A 19,337-nucleotide genomic window follows, 5' to 3' on the forward strand; every position below is an offset into this window, starting at 1 on the left:
TTGACTGCCGGACCTATAGCTTCTTCAGTCTTTTAAACATTTACTGTGTGTTTCAATTCAAATTCAATAAATATTTACTGAGCTCCTTCAGACTCATTTTACCCTCACAGCTACAGCTACTTTAAGAAGCTATTATTATCTCCATGTTAAAGAGAAGCAAACATAGATAGAGAGGTTAAATAATCTGTCTTAAGTCATCCAAATCAAAGTCTATCAATCAAATCCCATGCTCTTTCCACTCATTTTTATTTATCTCCCTATCAAACAATAAGGCACTCTGCTAGCTAGAATTTAAGGCTTTATTCTACCTCTTGAAATCTATTTTTCAAAATCTATCTAAAAATCTGTCCTCTAGAGCTACTGACCGACCCCACCTGATCCTTTAAATCTTGCTCTAATGTGCTTTTTTAAAAAAACATATATAACACTTTTTATTCCTTTTCATTATAGCTGGTTTACTAATGTGGTTTACTCCTTTCCACCTGTACCACTATTGCTACATGCCAGCCATGATGCCCTCAAGATTTCAAGAAAGATCCTGCCAACAGAATCCAGGGAAAAGAGAGAAATAAGTATTGAGAGGGCATCACCATCTTGTTTTAGCCTATTGCCTTCCCTTTGACAGACTGTACATTTAGCAACTACATCAGTGTACTGTAACAAACTGCTTAATAGAGTCTTTCATGTACTAATGCTATAAACAACTTGAAGCTTGTTTTTTTTTTTATTTTTTATTTTTTTTGTCTTTTTGCTATTTCTTTGGGCCACTCCCATGGCATATGGAGGTTCCCAGGCTAGGGGTCTAATCGGAGCTGTAGCCAGTGGCCCATGCCAGAGCCACAGCAACACAGGATCCGAGCCGTGTCTGCAACCTACACCACAGCTCCCGGCAATGCCGGATAGTTAACCCACTGAGCAAGGGCAGGGACCGAACCCGCAACCTCATGGTTCCTAGTCGGATTCATTAACCACTGCGCCATGACGGGAACTCCACAACTTGAAGCTTGTGATCTGCCTGAGGCAACAATGATAACTGAAGATACTCCCAGAGGCTTGAAGTAAATGAATATTTGCTACATCGATTATTAAGAGAAAGAAATATCTTAAGACTTAAAATTTGGCCATAAAAAGCAACTTTAGTGAAATGAAGTTGCTGCTAAAACTCTCAGAATACATGTGAGGAGTTCCCCTTGTGGTGTAGCAGAAATGAATCCAACTGAGAACCATGGGGTTGAGGGTTTGATCCCTGGCCTCACTAGCATCCATGAGGATGAGGGTTCAATCCCTAGCCTTGCTCAGTGGGTTAAGGATCTGGCATTGCTGTGAGCTGTGGTATAGGTCACAGACATGGCTTGGATCTGGCGTTGCTGTGGTTGTGGTGTAGGCCAGCAGCTGTAGCTCCGATTAGACCTTATTAGACCCCTAGCCTGGGAACCTCCATATGTCTCAGGTGTGGCATTAAAAAAAAGAGGAAAAAATAAATTAAAAAAAAAAGAGAACACATGTGAAAAACAAAACCAGTATATACTTTTCATACCATGTTTATTCACAACAGAAAAATTTAGAACTCAAGCTAATCACTCCTGATTTTTCAATAGCAAAGTTAAAGGAGTTGCTTTTCTTATAAGCAAATAATTGCCCACTATGATACTAAGTTTGTAAAGTAATAAAATATGACTATTTTTTTCTTAGTTTCCTAAGGAAGCAGTATGAGTAATGGAGCAAAAAGTTTTGTGTGATCTTGAGCCTTTCTGAAACTCATTTTGTTTCATCTGCAATAGGGACAGGATTGCTGAAAGAATTAAATAAGATCATAAAGGTCTTAGCTTAGTTCTTATGTCTTTAACACAGTGAGAACTCAAATTGTTTCTTCTCTTTATTATTACTTATCATGCCCTTAATCTTTGTTTCTCACTTACAATATTAAAATCCCTGCCATCCAGGGTAGCTGTAAGAATTAAGCCCAGTGCTTGGCGCATTACTGGTACTCATGAAAGTCCACCATTCCGATTCCTTTGGTATTACTTGGGGAATGAGGTATCAATGAAATAAGAGAACTGTATTTATAAAGCTCTGGGTTGGAAGAAAAACACACCAAGAATTGTGTATTTGCTTTTGGGAGAGATTCTGGTGAGGAGAATAGGAAGAAAAAGAAGATAAAGTTTTACTGTAACATAATACAGAAGTCATTTAATCACATAATTAAGTCATGATTTCATAACGCTTTGAAGTAATGATAGATAATAATCATTAAAATACAAGGTTAAACTTAGTTAAAAAACAGGGAATAACACAGTCTAAAGTAAAACAAAACCAACTTTTGTGGCAACTAAATATACACAAGAGAAATTTAATTAATTAGTGAGATATATTACAAGCAACCTCAAAAATAGTTTTATTATTTCATTGTCCTATGAAACCAAAACATTTTGAATTGGAGCTTAAAACATGAATTAACAGAAATCCACTATTGTGATGCCTCATTCTGTTCTAGATTGAGCATTCTTCTGAAAGAAATACATGTATACTAGACATAAGAAAATAAATATTCAGTTTCCTTACCTGTTGTGTTCCATCTGCACTTACAATAGGGGCAGAGAGAAGAGAAATATCACTACTTAAAATCTGAGTTGTATCCAGTAGTGGTGGATGTTCTGCCATTATCAATAAGACATTAATATACTGGATAACCCTCCAACTCTGAAAAACAAAAATATATTGCCATTTGTGTGTATGTCCTTGAAAATATATAAAAATATAACATACTCAAGATAAAGAGATATTCTCATCAAAGGAAATTTTATAATACTCTGTTAACTACTTTTTTTGGTTAACAGATCATTCAAGGAAATTTATTTTTCATTAACCAACTGTCTGTAGAGAGCAAACCAAGATAGATAAAAGTCAATGTATCAAAAGTCAGCTTCTATTTAAATTCCATGTTTGTCTGTCTCTCTATCCCTTCCATCTCTACATAATATTTACTTAACTACCACTACGTTAACTAAACACTGAGATAGGAACTAGAATCCAGACTGCGTGAGGCAACTCTACTACTGATTTCTGAATTTGAGCTGAGAAGGTGTGTATGAACACCCAATTCCCCCTTATCATCATATTACTCTCTAGGAACTACACAAGAATTAGAAGTTTTTTCACTGATTCCTCAGACTGAGCAAAATAGTAGAAAAATCTGCTCAGTATTAGAATAAGAACCTCCAAGATTTAAGTGTTAACTCTGGCTTTTGTTTTCTGTCATTCTAGTTTTATTATTTTTGAAAGTACTTTACAATAAACCAAATTATTTCAGTGATAAAAGTAACTACATTTAGAAATCTCTAACTGCACACACAGTATCACTATATAAAAATGCAAGCAATATTAGTTTATATATCAATCAATAAAACATCAACAAATTATATGCCAAAATGAGTACAACTGAGCTCAATCGTAAATTTTATCAAATCTATACTGAAAGGCAAAATAACAAACATTTTGGATGTTTACAGCATTCTACAGCCCAGTAGTGTCAAAATGTTTAACTTTTACAAGACATTAAATTCATGTAATTTATTTAAAAATCTTGAATCTTTGCAGAAAGCTCTCATACACAGACTTAACCGAAAAACAATTTTTTATTTAGATATATAAAAACTGCTTTAAGATTTAAAAAAATATTCAATACAGGTATCGACATCAAGATTTTATGAACATTTAACTATCTCATAAAAACGTATGCCGCTTAAACTTAACATATATAAACTTTATGTAATACATGATATAAACATGTACGTATGTAACATATACATAAATATTTTACATACATATGTAAATGATAGAACAAATCTAAATTCTGGCTTAATCTGTATTGCTATATTTCTTAAAGTCCAAAAAAAAAAAAAAATCACAGTACTTTAAATCATGTCAAGTAATTTCACTCAGTAGAATTTATAAAGAATTATAAGATAGGGAGTTCCCTTTGTGGCTCAGTGATTAATGAACCCAACTAAGATCCATGAAGATGTGGGTTTGATCCCTGGCCTTGTTCAGTGGGTTAAGGATCTGGTGTTGCCATGAGCTGTGGAGTAGGTTGCAGACACGGCTCGGATCCCATGTTGCTTTGGCTGTGGTACAGGCTGGCAGCTGTAGCTCTAATTCGACCCCTAGCCAGGGAAGCTCCATATGTCACCGGCATAGCCCTAAAAAAAAAAAAAAAAAAGAACTACCGTTCATTAAAGAAAATATATCTTTAAGAGAATGAAAAAGCAAGCCACAGGCTGAAAGATATTTACAACGCATATAACTGGAAAAGAGCACACATTTACCATATAAACAGGCCTCCTACAAATTGATTTTTTTAAATGGAAAAATGAGAAGAAACTTGAATATGCTCTTCATAAAAGTGGAAATTCAAGAGACCAATAAACACAAGAAAAGATTCTCAAGTTCATGAATTATTAGGAAAAAGCTTATTAAAAATTCAGTGAAATACCGATTCATACTAGAATAATAAAAACAGAAAAGACTGACAATATCAAGTATTAGTGAGGAAACAGAGCGACTGGCACTTCAAATGGAATGTGAATGAAACTCACACAATCACTTTGGAAACCAGTTTGATATTACCTACCACAAATTAAACATAAATATTCCTTGACATTATTTAGTTATTAGACTTCTAATATATATCAAAAGGAAATGCATGTATATGGGCACCAAAAGAAAGTATACAGCAGCATTATTCTTTAATAGCTCCAAACTGTAAATAACCTGAATGTCCCTTCACATTAAATTGTAAGTTGTATGATTCACCCAATGGATTACTATACAGGAATGAAAATTAATGAACTAGTGATCAGGGAAAAACACAAATAAATTTCACAAATACAATGTAGGTAAAAAAACAGAAGAGTACATACATACTGCACAATTTTGTTTATAGAAAGTTTAAAAACCAACAAAACTGTCTATAGTATTAAAAATCAGGATAATGACTGACTCTGGAAAAGAAAGAATGGGGACTGGGTGGGCATGAAGGCAGTTTTTGGGGTGCTGGTACTGTTCTGTGTCTTGACCTGGGAGGCTGTTATATGGTAATTACCACTGTATTATAAATTGAGCTGTATTCCATGTATCTATACCTCTGCATACACTTCAAAAAATTACTGTTAAAAGGTAAAATGAACACATGATCATCTTGATTGATACAGGAAAAAACAGTTGACAAAATTCAACACCCTTTCGTGATAAAAACACTTAACAAACTAGGAAAAGAAGGAAACTACTTCTATATAATAAAGGCCACATAGGAAAAGCCCACAGCTAACATATTCAGTGGTGAAAGACTGAAAGCTTTCCCTCTAACAGGGAACGAGGCTGGAATGCCCACTCTCACCACATCTATTCACAGTACTGGAAGTCCTAGGCAGGGCAATTAGGCATGAAAAAAATATATAAGGGTATACAAATCATGAAGAAATAAGTAAAACTATCTTTGTTCACAGACGACAGGACCTACATTTAGAAAGATTTTTTTAAAAACCTATTAGAACTGAGAAATAAATTCAGTAAAAATTTGTGTTGATAAAAAAATCAACACAAAGATCAGTTACATTTCTATACATGAACTGAACGATGTGAAAACTATTCAATTTACAATAGCATTAAAAAGAATGCTAGGGACAAATACCTAGGGACAAATCTAACCAGGAAAATCAAAGATCTGTATACTGGAAATCACAAAATATTGCTAAAAGAAATTTGAAAAGACATAAATAAATGGAAAAACATCCTGTGTTCACAGATTAGAAGGCTTAATATTGTTAAGATGTCCATACTACCCAAAGCAATCTACAGATTCAATACGATTCCTATCAAAAATCTCAATGGCATTTTAGAAATAGAAAAATTCATTCTAAAACTCATATAGAATCTCAAAGAATTCGAAGCAGCCAAACAATTGGGAAAAAGAACAAAGTTGGAGGACAGAAACTTCTTGATTTCAAATCACATTACAAAGCCACAGTGATCAAACGCTGTGATAGTGGTGAAAAGAACACACACATACACCAATGGAATAAAACAGAGAACCCAGAAATAAACTATCATATACAGCCAAATGATCTTTGTAAGGGGTGCCAAGACCATTCATTGGGGAAAAAGACAGTCTCTTCAAAAAATGATGATGGGAAAACTGCATATCCACATGCAAAAAGTTTAAAAATTAAAAAAAAAAATGAAGTTAGACCCTTATCTTGCACCACATTCAAAAATTAATTTAAGGGGAGTTCCTGCTGTTGCTCAGCAGAAACAAATCTGACTAGCATCCAGGAAGATGCAGGTTCGATCCCTGGCCTTGCTCAGTGGGTTAAGGATCCGGAGCTGCCATGAGCTGTGGTGTAGGTCACAGACACGGCTCGGATCCAGTGTTGCTGTTGCTGCGGCTGGCAACTACAGCTCCAGATGGAGCCCCATGTCTGGTCCCCACACCTGGGGATCTGGCATTGGGAGAAAGAGCCCCCAGAGCATCTGGCATTGAAGGCCAGGGGGGCTTGTGTTCAGGAGCTCCATAGGACTGGGGGAAACGGAGACCCCTTTCTTGAAAGGTACAAACAGGCTTTCATGTACACTGGGATCCCTCCCTACCCCCCGGGGGCTTGGCTGCCCCCATACACAGCCACCTCTAATCTCATCCAGAGACAAAGCCCCACCTACCAGAGGAGCAGGAATCAGCCCCACCTACCAGTGGGCACTCCCTCCCATCAGGAAGACTACAGCAAACCCCGTACCAACTTCAGCCACAAGGGTGGCATACATCAGAAGTAAGAGAGTACAACTCTATCATCTGCAAAAAAGAGACGACAACAAAAACCTATAAAAATGAAAAGGCAGAGAACTGTAACTCAGATAAAGGAGCAAGAAAAAAACCCAGAAAAACAGCTAAGTGATCTGAGATTCTCAGCCTCCAGGAAAAAGACTTTAGACTAATGATGGTGACAATGATGCAAGACATTAGGAATAAACTGGAGGCAAAGACTGATAATTTGTAGCAAACACTGAGCAAAGAAATACAAAATTTAAAACTTAAGCAAGCAGAGATGCAAAATACAATAACTGAAATAAAAAATTCATTAAAAGCAACCAACAGCAGAATACCAAAGGCAGAAAGACGAATAAGTGAGGTGGAGAACAGACTAGTGGAAATCACTGAAGTGGAACAGAAAAGAGAAAAAAGACTGAAAAGAAATGAAGAGAGTCTCAGAGAACTCTGGGACAACGTTAAATGCACCAACATCCGTATTACAGGGGTGCCAGAAGAAGAGAGAAAGGGACAGAAAAAATATTCAAAGAGATAATAGCTGAAAACTTCCCTAACATGGGAAAGGAACAACTCATTCAAATCCAGGAAGCACAACAACTACCATATAAGATAAACAAAGGAGGACACATATTAATCAAACTGACCAAAATTAAAGACAAAGAGAAAATAGTGAAAGCAGTTAGGGAAAAGAAACAAGGGAACCCAGATAAGGTTATCAGGAGATTTTCCAGCAGAAACTCTGTAGGCCAGAAGGGAGTGGCATAATATACTTACTGTGATGAAAGGAAAAAACCTCCAACCAAGATTACTTTATCCAGCAAGGCTCTGATTCAGATTTGAAGGAGATAGCAAAAGCTTTACAGATAAGCAAAAGCTAAGAGATTTCAGCAACACTAAACCAGGTTTACAACAAATACTAACTAAAAGAACTTCTCTAGACAGAAAAGGCCACAACTAGAAACAAAAACACCGCAAATGACAAATCTCACCAGTAAAGGCATATATACAGTAAAGGTAGGAAATCATCCATGAACAATAATGCTACCAAAATCAGAAATCATGAGGAGGGTACAAATGCAGGACACTGGAGATGCACCTCCAATTAAGAGACCAACAATGTAAAATGATCTCATATATATATACATACTCCTACATCAAAACTTCAGGGTAACTGCAATCCAAAAATCTACACACACAAATAAGAAAAATCAACTCAAATACAATACTAAAGATAGTCATCAAGCCATAAGAGGAGAGAAGAAGTGAAGAAGGGAAGAAAAAAGAGCAATGAAAACAAATCCAAAACAGTTAATGAAACTGCAATAAGAACATACATATCGATAATTACCTTAAGTGTAAATGGACTAAATGACCCAACCAAAAGACACAGAAAAGCTGAATGAACCAAGGTCTACATATACACTGCCTTCAAGAGACCTCTTCACTTCTAGGGACACATACAAATTGAAAGTGAGAGGATGGAAGAAAATATTCCATGCAAATGGAATAAAAGAAAGCTGTAGTAGCAATACTCACATCAGACAAAATAGACCTTAAAATAAAGAATATTATAAGAGACAAGAAGGGCATTACATAATAATCAAAGGATCAATCCAAGAAGAAGATACAACAATTGTAAACATATATGCACACAACATAGGATCACCTCAATATATAAGGCAACTGCTAACAACAGTAAAAGGAGAAATTGACAACAACACACAGATAGCAGGGACTTTAACACCCCACTTACAGCAACGGACAGATCATCCAGACAGAAAATCAACAAGGAAACACAGGCCTTAAAAGACACATTAGACCAGAGGACTTAATAGATATTTATAGAATACTCCATCCAAAAGCAGCAGAAGACCCATTCTTCTCAAGTGCACACGGAACATTCTCTAGGACTGATCACACTTTGGGCCACAAATCAAGCCTTGGTAAATTTAAGAAAATTGAAAACATATCAAGATCTTTTCCAACCACAATGCTGTATGACTGGAAATCAACAACAACAACAACAACAACAACAACTGTCAAAAACACAAACACGTAGAGACTAAACAACAATGGATCACTGAAGAAATTAAAGAGGAAATTTAAAAATACCTAGAAGCAAAATACAACACTCCAAAACCTATGGGATGCAGCAAAAGCAGTTCTAAGAGGGAAGTTTATAGCAATACAAGTCTACCTCAGGAAACAAGAAAAAGCTCAAATAAACAACTTAATTTTACATCTAAAGCAGCTCGAGAGAGAAGAACAGACAAGACCTAAAGTTAGCAGAAGGAAAGAAATCATAAAAATCAGACCAGAAATAAATGAAACAGAAACAAACAAAAGCATAGAAAAGATCAATGAAACTAAAAGCTGGTTCTTTGCAAAGATCATCAAAATTGATAAACCCTTAGCCAGACTTATCTAGAAAAAGAGAGGGCTCAAATCAATAAAATTAGAAATGAAAAAGGAGAAGTTACAATGGACATCACAGAAATACAAAGGATCATAAGACACTGCTATATGCAACTATATGCCAATAAAATGTAAAACCTAGAAGAAATAGATAGATTTTTAGAAAAGCGCAATCTTCCAAGACTAAACCAAGATGAAATAGAAAAGATGAATGGACCAATCACAAGTACTGAAATTGAAACTGTGATTAAAAAACAAAAGTCCAGGATCAGATGGCTTCACAGAATTCTACCAAACATTTGGAGAAGAGCTAACACCTACCCTTCTGAAACTACTCCAAAAACTGGTGGAGGAAGGGACACTCCCAAACTCATTCTATGAGGACACCATGACCCTGATACCAAAACCAGACAAAGACACCACAAAAAAAAAAAATTACATGCCAATTTCACTGATGAACATAGATGCAAAAATCCTCAACAAAATACTAGCAAACTGAATCCAACAATGCATTAAAAGGAACATCATGATCAAGTGGGATTTATCCCAGGGATGCAAGGATTATATCCACAAATCAATCGGTGTGATACACCACATTAACAAACTGAAGAATAAAAACCATATGATCCTCTCAATAGACACAGAAACAGCCTTTGACAAAATCCAACACCCATTTCTGATAAACACCCTTCAGAAAGTGGGTACAGAGGGAAACTACCTCAACATAGCAAAGGCCATATATGACAAACCCAGAGCTAACATCATTCTCAAAGGTGAAAAGCTGAAAGAATTCTGCTGAGATCAGGAACAAGACAAGAATGTCCTCTCTTGCCACTACTATTCAACACAGTTTTGGAAAGTCCTAGCCATGGCAGTCAGAGAAGAAAAGGAAATAAAAGGAATTCAAATTGGAAAAGAATAAGTAAAACTATCACTAGGTGTTTTTGCAGATGAGACAGTACTATACCTAGAAAATCCTAAAGATGCTACCAGAAAGCTGTTAAGAGTTCATCAATGAATTTGGCAAAGTCACAGGATACAAAATCAATACACAGAGATCAACTGCATTTCTATATACTAACAATGAAACATCAGAAAGAGAAATTAGGGAAACGATCCCATTTACCATCGCATCAAAAAGAATAAAGTACTTAGAAATAAACCTACCTAAAAAGACATAAAGACCTGTACTGTGAAAACTATAAGATGCTGATGAAAGAAATCAAAGATGACACAAATAAATGGAAAGACATATAGAGTTTCTGCCCTAGCACAGCAGAAACGAATCCAACTAGAAACCATGAGGTTGCAGGTTCAATCCCTGGCCTCACTCAGTGGGTTAAGGATCCGGTGTTGTGGTGAGCTGTGGTGTAGGTTGCAGATGCAGCTCTGATCTGGCATTGCTCTGGTTCTGGTGTAGGCCAGCAGCAACAGCTCCAAATGGACCCCTAGCCTGGGAACCTCGACATGCCATGGGTGCGGCCCTAAAAAGACAAAAAAAAAAAAAAAAGATATACCATGCTCTTGGATTGGAAGAATCAATATTATCAAAATGACTATACTACCCAAGGCACTCAACAGATTCAATGCAATCCCTATCAAATTACCAAGGACATTTTTCACAGAACTCAAAACATTTTAAAGTTTGTCTGGAAGCACAAAAGACGCAGAATAGCCAAAGCCATCTTGAAAAAGAAAAATGGAGCTGGAGGAATCAGGCTCCCTGACTTCAGACTATACTATGAAGCTACAGTCATCAAAACCATGTGGTACTGGCACGAAGATAGAAATATACATTAGTGGAACAGGACAGAAAGCCCAGAATTAAACCCACACACCTACAGTCAACTAACCTATGACAAAGGAAGCAGGAATATACAGTGGAGAAAAGAAAGCCCTTTCAATAAGTGGTGCTGGGAAAAATGGACAGCCACAAGTAAAAGAACGAAATTAGAACACTCCCTAACACCATACACAAAAATAAACTCCAAATGGATTCAAGACCAGATACTATAAAACTCTGAGAGGAAAAACATAGGCCAAACACTCTCCAACATAAACAACAGCAACATCTTCTCAGATCCACCTCTTAGAGTAATGACAGTAAAAACAAAAATAAACAAATGAGACTTAATTAAACTTAAAAGTTTCTGCACAGCAAAGGAAACCCTAAACAAAATGAAAAGACAACCCACAGAACAGGAGAAAATCTTCCCAAGTGATGCGACTGACAAGGGATTAATCTCCAAAATTTATAAACACCTTCTGCAGCTCAATACAAAAAAAAAAAACAAAACAAAACAAAACAAAACAAAAAACCAACAAAAAAACCAACCCCATCAAAAAATGGGCAGAAGATCTAAACAGACAATTCTCTAAAGAAGTCATGGCCCCAAAACGCATGAAAAGATGTTCAACATCACTCATTATTAGAGAAATGCAAATCAAAACCACTATGAGGTACCACCTTACACCAGCCAGAATCATCCAAAAGTCTACAAACAATAAGTGCTGGAGAGGGTGTGGAGACAAAGGAACACTAGTACACTGTTGGTGGGAATGTAAATTGGTGCAAGCACTGTGGAAAACAGTATGGAGATTCCTTAGAAAACTAAAAATAGAACTACCATTTGACCCAGCAATCCCACTCCTGGGCATCTATCCAGAGAAAACCACGACTCGGAAAGACACGTGTACTCCAATGTTCATTGCAGCACTATTTGCAATAGCCAAGACATGGAAACAACCTAAATGTCCACTGACAGAGGAGTGGATCCAGAAGATGTGGTACATATACACAACAGAATATTACTCAGCCATTAAAAGGAAAGAAATAACGGCATTTGCAGCAACATGGATGGACCTAGAAATTATCATGCTAAGTGAAGTCAGTCAGACAATGAGACTACAACGTCATATGTTATCACTTACATGTGGAATCTAAAAAAAGGTCACAATGAACTTCTTTGCAGAACAGAAACTGACTCACACAGACTTTGAAAAACTTGGTTTCCAAATGAGACAGGTTGGGGGCTGGGGGGATGCAGTGGGGGTTTGGAATGGAAATGCTATAAAACTGGCTTGTGATGATCATTGTACAATGATAAATGTAACTGAGTAATAAAAAAAGAAAAAGAAAAAAACAAAAACCAGACATTTACTTCTCACAATCCTGGAAGGTCTAAGATCTGGATCTTGATCTAAATCTAAGATCTGGATGCCAGCAGGGTCAGGTTCTTAGGAAGGGTTTTTTCCCTGGTTTGCAAAGGGCTACCTTCTTTCTGTGTCCTTACCTGGCTGAGAAAGCTCTGGTCTCTCTCCCTCTTCTTAGATTAAAAAGGGCAAGAATCTCATCAAGGGGGCTCTATCCTCAAGACCTCATCTAAACCTAATTACCACCCAAAGGTCCCACTTTTGTTGTTGCTGTTATTCATGCCTGCAGCAGGTGGAATTTCCCAGGCCAGGGAACCAACCTGAACCACAGCAAAGACAACAGAGTCCTCAACTACTAGGCTACCAGGGAACTCCCAAAGGCCTTACTTATTTTTTTTAAAGCTTTATTGAAGCATAAATGACTTATAAGGTTGTAATAATTTCTGCTGTACAAAAAAGTGATTCAGTTACACATATACATTCATTAATTACATCCATCCATTCAGATCCATACATATATCCATTCAGTCTTCCTTCTTAATACCAACACACTTGAGTATATGTCTTTGACATATGAATTTTGGAAGAAGACATTCAGTTCATATATTCGGTTCCTGGCCCCCCAAAATTTATGTCCTTTTTGCATGTAAAATTTAAAAAAATACATTCATTCCATCCCAAAAGCCACAAAGTCTTAACCCATTTCAACATTTTTTTTTTTTTTTGTCTTTGTGAGGCTGTACCTGCAGCAAACAGAAGTTCCCAGGCTAGGGGTCGAAACAAAGCTCCAGCTGCCAGCCTTCCCACAGCCACATCCACGCCAGATGCAAGCTGCGTCTGTGACCTAGACCACAGCTCACTGCAACATCAGATCCTTAACCCACTGAGCAAGGCCAGGGATAGAACCCGAATCCTTATAGATACTAGGTGGATTTGTTTCCACTGTGCCACAATGGGAACTCCCTCAACGTAAACTCTAAAGTTACATCTAGAGAGTTCCCATTGTTGCTCAGTGCTTATTAAACCCGACTAGTAGGCAGGGTCGATCCCTGGCCTTACTCAGTGGGCTAAGGACCCGGTGTTGCCATGAGCTGTGGTGTAGCTCATAGCCACAGCTCAGATCCTGAGTTGCTGTGCCTGTGGTAGGCTGGCAGCTGCAGCTCTGATTCAACCCTTAGCCTGGGAACTTCCATGTGCCACCAGTACAACCCTAAAAAGCAAAAAAATAAAATAAAATAAAAAGTTGCATCGAATTCAGATTTGGGTGATACGTGGGGTATAACTCATCCTATGAGAAATTCCTCTCCGTTGTCCACCTGTGAAACTAGTTAAGCTTCATGCTTCCAAATACAATGGCAGAACAGGCATAGGATAGATATTCTCATTAAAAAAGGGAGAAGTCAGAATAAAGAAAAGGGTGACAGGTCCCAAGCAAGTTAAAAACCTAGTAAGGCAAATATCATTAGATTTTTCAGGCTTTGGTTCCATGTTCTGCCAATGGGGTGTGCCATACCTCTACAGACATTTCTTTGGCTTTGTGGAGCCCTGGCCATGTGACTCTGCTGGGGAGAAGTCCCATCCTTCGAAATCAAGGTTGAGATACTCTGCTCCTCAGACCTGTGCACTCCGAACCTGTGGGAGTAGCAGCCCTGATGGCCTCCAGGAGGCCTTTGAGATTCCTTCCTTCACTGCATTCTACTTTCTCTGTATCTTTTGTTCCGCTTGGCAGTGTTTCTACTGGTTTAATTCCATCGCTCTTCCTGGCTTCTGTTGAAATGCAGATTAGGTCCACGTCTCATACCCTCACTAACATCCTTATCAAATGCTGGTTAGCCACACTCTTGGTGTTCTCTTCCAAAGGTGCTTTCTCATTTTTGCAACCTGGTGAAGCTGAGAATTTCCCAAATCTTTAAGTTTTGGTTCCCTTTTGCTTAACAAATCCTTCATTTCTTTCCTTTCACAATTTACTATAAACAGTCAGAAGGAATCAAGCCACTCCTCCAACACTTTGCTTAGAAACCTCCTCAGTGAAATATCCAATTTTATCACTCACAAGTTTTACTTTCCCCAAAATGCCAGAACATGAACACAATTCATCCAAGTTCTTTGCCCTTTAATAGTAAGGATCACCTTTTTTTTTCACTGTCCAATAACAAGTTCCTTATCTGAGACTTCATCAGAATGGTCTTTACTGTCCTTATTTCTACTAAAATTTTGTTCATGATTATTCACATATTCTCTAGAAGACAGAGGTCTTTTTTCCTTCCAGCTCTCCTCTTTTCTTGAGGTCTCACTAGTTGCTATCAGCAGTCCCTTAACAGCAATCTTGGCTGTTTCTAGCATGTATTTCAAAGCTTTTCCAGCCTCTACCCATTACCCAGTTCTAAAGCCACTTGCACATGTTTATATATGTGTTATTGCAGCAGTCTACTTATCAATACCAATTTGCTGTCTTAGTCCGCCCACACTCCCGGGACAAAATCTTGGGTGGCTTAAATATCACATATTTATTTGTTACAGTTCTGGAGGCTGGGAATCTGAGATCAGGTGCCAGCATAGTCAGGTTCATGGAGATGGCCCCCTTGGCCTGCAAATGATTGCCCTTTTGTATCTTAATACAGTCAAGAGAGAGAAAGTTCTGGTATCTTCCTTTTCTTTTTTTTTTTTTTTTTAGGGCCGAATCTGCAGCATATGGAGGTTCCCAGGCTAGGGGTTGAATCAGAGCTACAGCTGCCAGCCTTCACCACAGCCACAGCAACGCCAAATCCTTAACCCAAGAAGCGAGGCCAGGGATCGAACCCGCAACCTCATGGTTCCTAGTCGGATTCGTTTCCGCTGCGCAATGATAGGAACTCCGGTCTCTTCCTTTTCTTAGAAGGGCACTAATTCATCATGGGAGCTACAGTCTCATGACCTCATTTAAACCTAATAATTTCCCAAAGACTCCACCTTCAAAACCAGTCACACTGGGGGTGGGTGGGTGTGTTTGAGTTTCAGGATGTGAATTTGGGAGGGGGTATTCAGTCTACATACAATACGATTAGTTTTCTCACTCAGTCTCTGCCATAAGTGAATCTGTGTCAGCTTCCTTATGCATATGTTTTGGCAGTTTTTCTTCCTTAATCTCATCCATCACCATCCATTCTACCTGAATTTGTTCTGTTTTAAGGATACTGCTGTTATAATGCCAACAGTCTACCTAGAATCTAAGGTAGCTAGCTCATGACAATAAGCGTGACTTGGGGTTTGAAATTTCAACTTTATTTGTTTAAAAAGAAAATGCAAAGAAGGATTCTACTTGGATTACAGCCATAGCATAGTTGAGAGACTCATAGGAAAAATATGTACATTTAGACTGAGAAATCCAGTATTTCAGATCTTTTGATTTGTCTAAATCAATGAAACTAAAAATTTCAGGACTCCAAGGCCATATCAGAAATCACAAGATTATACATTCCAAAGAGTTTTAGTACCAAACTTAAATCTAGACTTCAGTATTACTTGAAAATATACATATGAAAAGCCACTGGTAAAGATATTACAATCACAGTAGCAATTGTATTAAGATGGTGGAGTTATAGCAACCCCCCTCTATTTCCCCAACTGTTCTGTAACGTGGATATGGTTACACCACTTTCATCAAAATTTTGATTTAAAAATGAACTGTTTTGAAGAGCCCTAGGCATTACAGAGTCATATTTAGATAGTCAACTATCTAAATATCCTTTCAGGGAAATTTCTAGAAATTTTGCTTGAATTTGGATTTTACCCAAATAACTATTTTATCTTACAAACTGATATCCTAAAATGTGTTTTTCCAATTTAAATCTCTATTTCTTTTTTTTTCCCCACTTTTGGATTTTTTAACTTTCTAAACTTGACGGCTTTAAAAAAAAGGGGGGGAGACATGTTAAAATCACCTGTAGTGGGATTTCTTAAGATGAATTTCCTAAGAATCATTCTAGAAAAATCCCTTAACATTTACCAGAAACCTAAATCAAATATTTCATAAATTTTATTTACTAATAAGTACATGGTATTAGATTATTTTATATTTTTCCTAAGACTAATTAATTCTTTCATTACAGTTTGATGTTAACTGCACTCCCAGAAAACGACTCTTAAAAATATATGTAATTAATTCAATGCATTATTTTGTTTCACCTAAATTTTCATATCTTAATGTGAACTTTCATTATGACATAAAGGATAGTTGTTTTCTCTTTTCGTTTTTTGGCTGCATCCATGGTATATGGGAGTTCCTGGGCCAGGGATCAAATCCGAGCCTCACTTGCAACCTCTGTGGCAGCTGCAGCAACGTGGGATCCTTAACTTGCTGTGCTACAGTAATAACTCCTTTTTGTAATTTATAAAAGAAACTTCTACTTGTGCAAGGACAAAGAATCCTATCAATGATTGATATTAAGTAAGGAAGAGTATTACATTGAAAAAATAGAGGCAATCCTCAACTTAGAAACAGGCTGCCTTTTCACACTGCACTGAGAAGTCAGAAATACTTAGAAAATATCTCCCTAGAGGAACATGTATTAAATGGTCATCAGGTTCTCAGATCAGGCTGAAAAGGTTCAACTGAATCTCTAGTATATCCTTCTTAAATATTTTTATTTGTGGAAAATTTCAAACATATGCCAAAGTAAATATGATGGTATAACTCCCAAGTCCTTATCACCCAGCTTTAACAATTTCAATTCATGGTCAGTCCTAGTTTCATATCTACCACTAACCACTTCCTCCCATCTTGTATAATTTGAGGTACTTTCATCTGCAAATATTTCAGTATGTACCACTGAAAGATAAGGACTCCTTAAAAAAAAACAAAAAAAAACCTACAGCAAAATACATAACCACAAGATCATTACCATACATACGAATCATCAAATACAATATTCAGACTTCAAATAGTCTAATATTTATTAAAAACTGCTTGAATCAGGATTCATTCTATATGCACTCAATACTATTCATCTTCATGGTTTTGAAAAATCTCTTTTAATGTAAATATATATTTTTTGTGCTTTTTTTAGAGCCACACCCATGGCATATGGCAGTTCCCAGGGTAGGAGTCGAATGGGAGCTATAGCTGCTGGCCTACACCACAGCCACAGCAATTCGGGATCTGAGACAAGTTTGTGATTATGGTGACGCCAGATCCTTAAGCCACTAAGTGAGGCCAGGGATCGAACCCGCATCTTCACGAGTCCTAGTCAGGTTTGTTAACTGCTGAGCCACAAAGGAAACTCCCTAATGTAAATACCTTCTATTTGATGTTTCTATAATAAAACGTTTTTAAAACCAGTAATTTTTATGTCTTTAAGAGTAACAATAATTAGATCATGTAGGTATAACCAACAAACATTTTCATCTTGATATTATCAAGAGTCATCAATGGGAGTTCCCATCGTGGCTCAGTGGTTAACGAATCCAACTAGGAACCACGAGGTTGCGGGTTTGATCCCTGGCCTTGCTCAGTGGGTTAAAGATCTGGCGTTGCTGTGAGCTGTGCTGTAGGTCACAGATGAGGCTCAGATCCTGAGTTGCTGTGGCTCTGGCGTAGGCCGGCAGCTACAGCTCTGATTAGACCCCTAAACTGGGAAGCTCCATATGCCATGGGAGTGGCTCTAGAAAAGGCAAAAAGACAAAAAAAAAAAAGTCATCAATGGAGATTATTTAGAGAACATTAGTGAGATCACATTTTAATATCCCTTTTAATTTGACTACAAAAATCTCAAATAGCCAATTTCTAGGATAAATAAATGCAGTATCAATGTATGAAACACAGCCTTCTGTATCTGCCTCTAATTACTGTTAAGATACTAAATTTTCATTATTACCAACCATTATTTTGTCTAAGAGTGATCTGGGCACATTTCATTATTTTGCACAAAAGTTTAAAAAGGAGTCATATGAGGCTTTTATATGTTATCATGAAAAAATTGAAAACTAAGAAGTGAATACCATTTACTTGCCATCCAGATACTAAAGTTAACACTTTTCCTTGATCACATGCACTCCTCCATCTTTTTTGACAATGGAGACATCAGTATAATTTCCTTCTAAATACTTCAGGCATGTTTTGGTAACTACTATTCAGTAAATATTAACTCCTTTCTGACAGTAAAATTTACAATGATGAAATACACAAAATCTTAAGTATGCCATCCTGTGAGATTTCTTGAGTTCTACCAATACCAGTATTTAAGTATCTAAAGTCTCACTGCCACTCTAGGACCAAGGTTTCAAACTTCAGCATGTGTCAGAATCACAAGCAGGACTTATTAAAATAGACTGTTGGGCTCTACATCTAGTTTCTGTTTCAGTAGGTGTGGGGTAGGGCCCAATAACTCACACTTCCAATAAGCTCCCAGGTTAAGCTGATACTACTAGTCCCATGATCATACAGATTAGCTATAGATACAAAACTAATTTTTATGTATTAATCGATAATAAAGACATTGATAATGTAAAAAATACTTAATTCTTGAAAGACCCATCCCAGATATGAACCCACACTTTCTCTTCTATTAGAAACAGATAAAAATAGTTTCCTTAAGGAGAAGTATTTGTAGGGAGTTCCTGGTGTGGCTCAATAGGCTAAGAACTCAACATAGTGTCTGTGAGGATTTGGGTTCAATCCCTGGCCTCACTCAGTAGGTTAAGGATCTCTCATTGCTACAGGCTGCAGTGGAGGTCACAGGTGAGGCTCAGATCTCACACTGTTATGGCTGTGGCATTGGTGAACAGCTGCAGCTCTGATTCAACTGCTAGCCCAGGAACTTACACATGCTGCAGGTGCAGGCTTAGAAAGAAAAGAAGAAAGAGAAGTATTTGTAAGTAATCAAGTCTAATGAGGCCTTTGAGGTTGCCTTTGGATATTTCAGCCACGTCAATGTCCTATGAGCCAAACCAATTTTTCTCTCAGATTTAAACT

The 19,337-nt window shown here is 37.2% G+C and overlaps 1 protein-coding gene across 2 annotated transcripts in view; it reads right to left on the reverse strand.

The window, feature by feature from the left end:
* Positions 1–19,337, reverse strand: part of FNDC3A (fibronectin type III domain containing 3A) — a 192,882-nt gene that overhangs the window by 149,059 nt on the left and 24,486 nt on the right. For both annotated transcript variants that reach the window (XM_047756488.1, XM_047756489.1), the window contains exon 2: positions 2,563–2,700. In XM_047756488.1, coding sequence (XP_047612444.1) covers positions 2,563–2,661 — 99 coding nt within the window. In that variant the 5' untranslated portion in view covers positions 2,662–2,700. The remainder of the gene's footprint in view (positions 1–2,562; positions 2,701–19,337) is intronic.

Source organism: Phacochoerus africanus, chromosome 13 (assembly GCF_016906955.1).
Source record: "Phacochoerus africanus isolate WHEZ1 chromosome 13, ROS_Pafr_v1, whole genome shotgun sequence".
Classification (NCBI taxonomy): domain Eukaryota; kingdom Metazoa; phylum Chordata; class Mammalia; order Artiodactyla; family Suidae; genus Phacochoerus; species Phacochoerus africanus.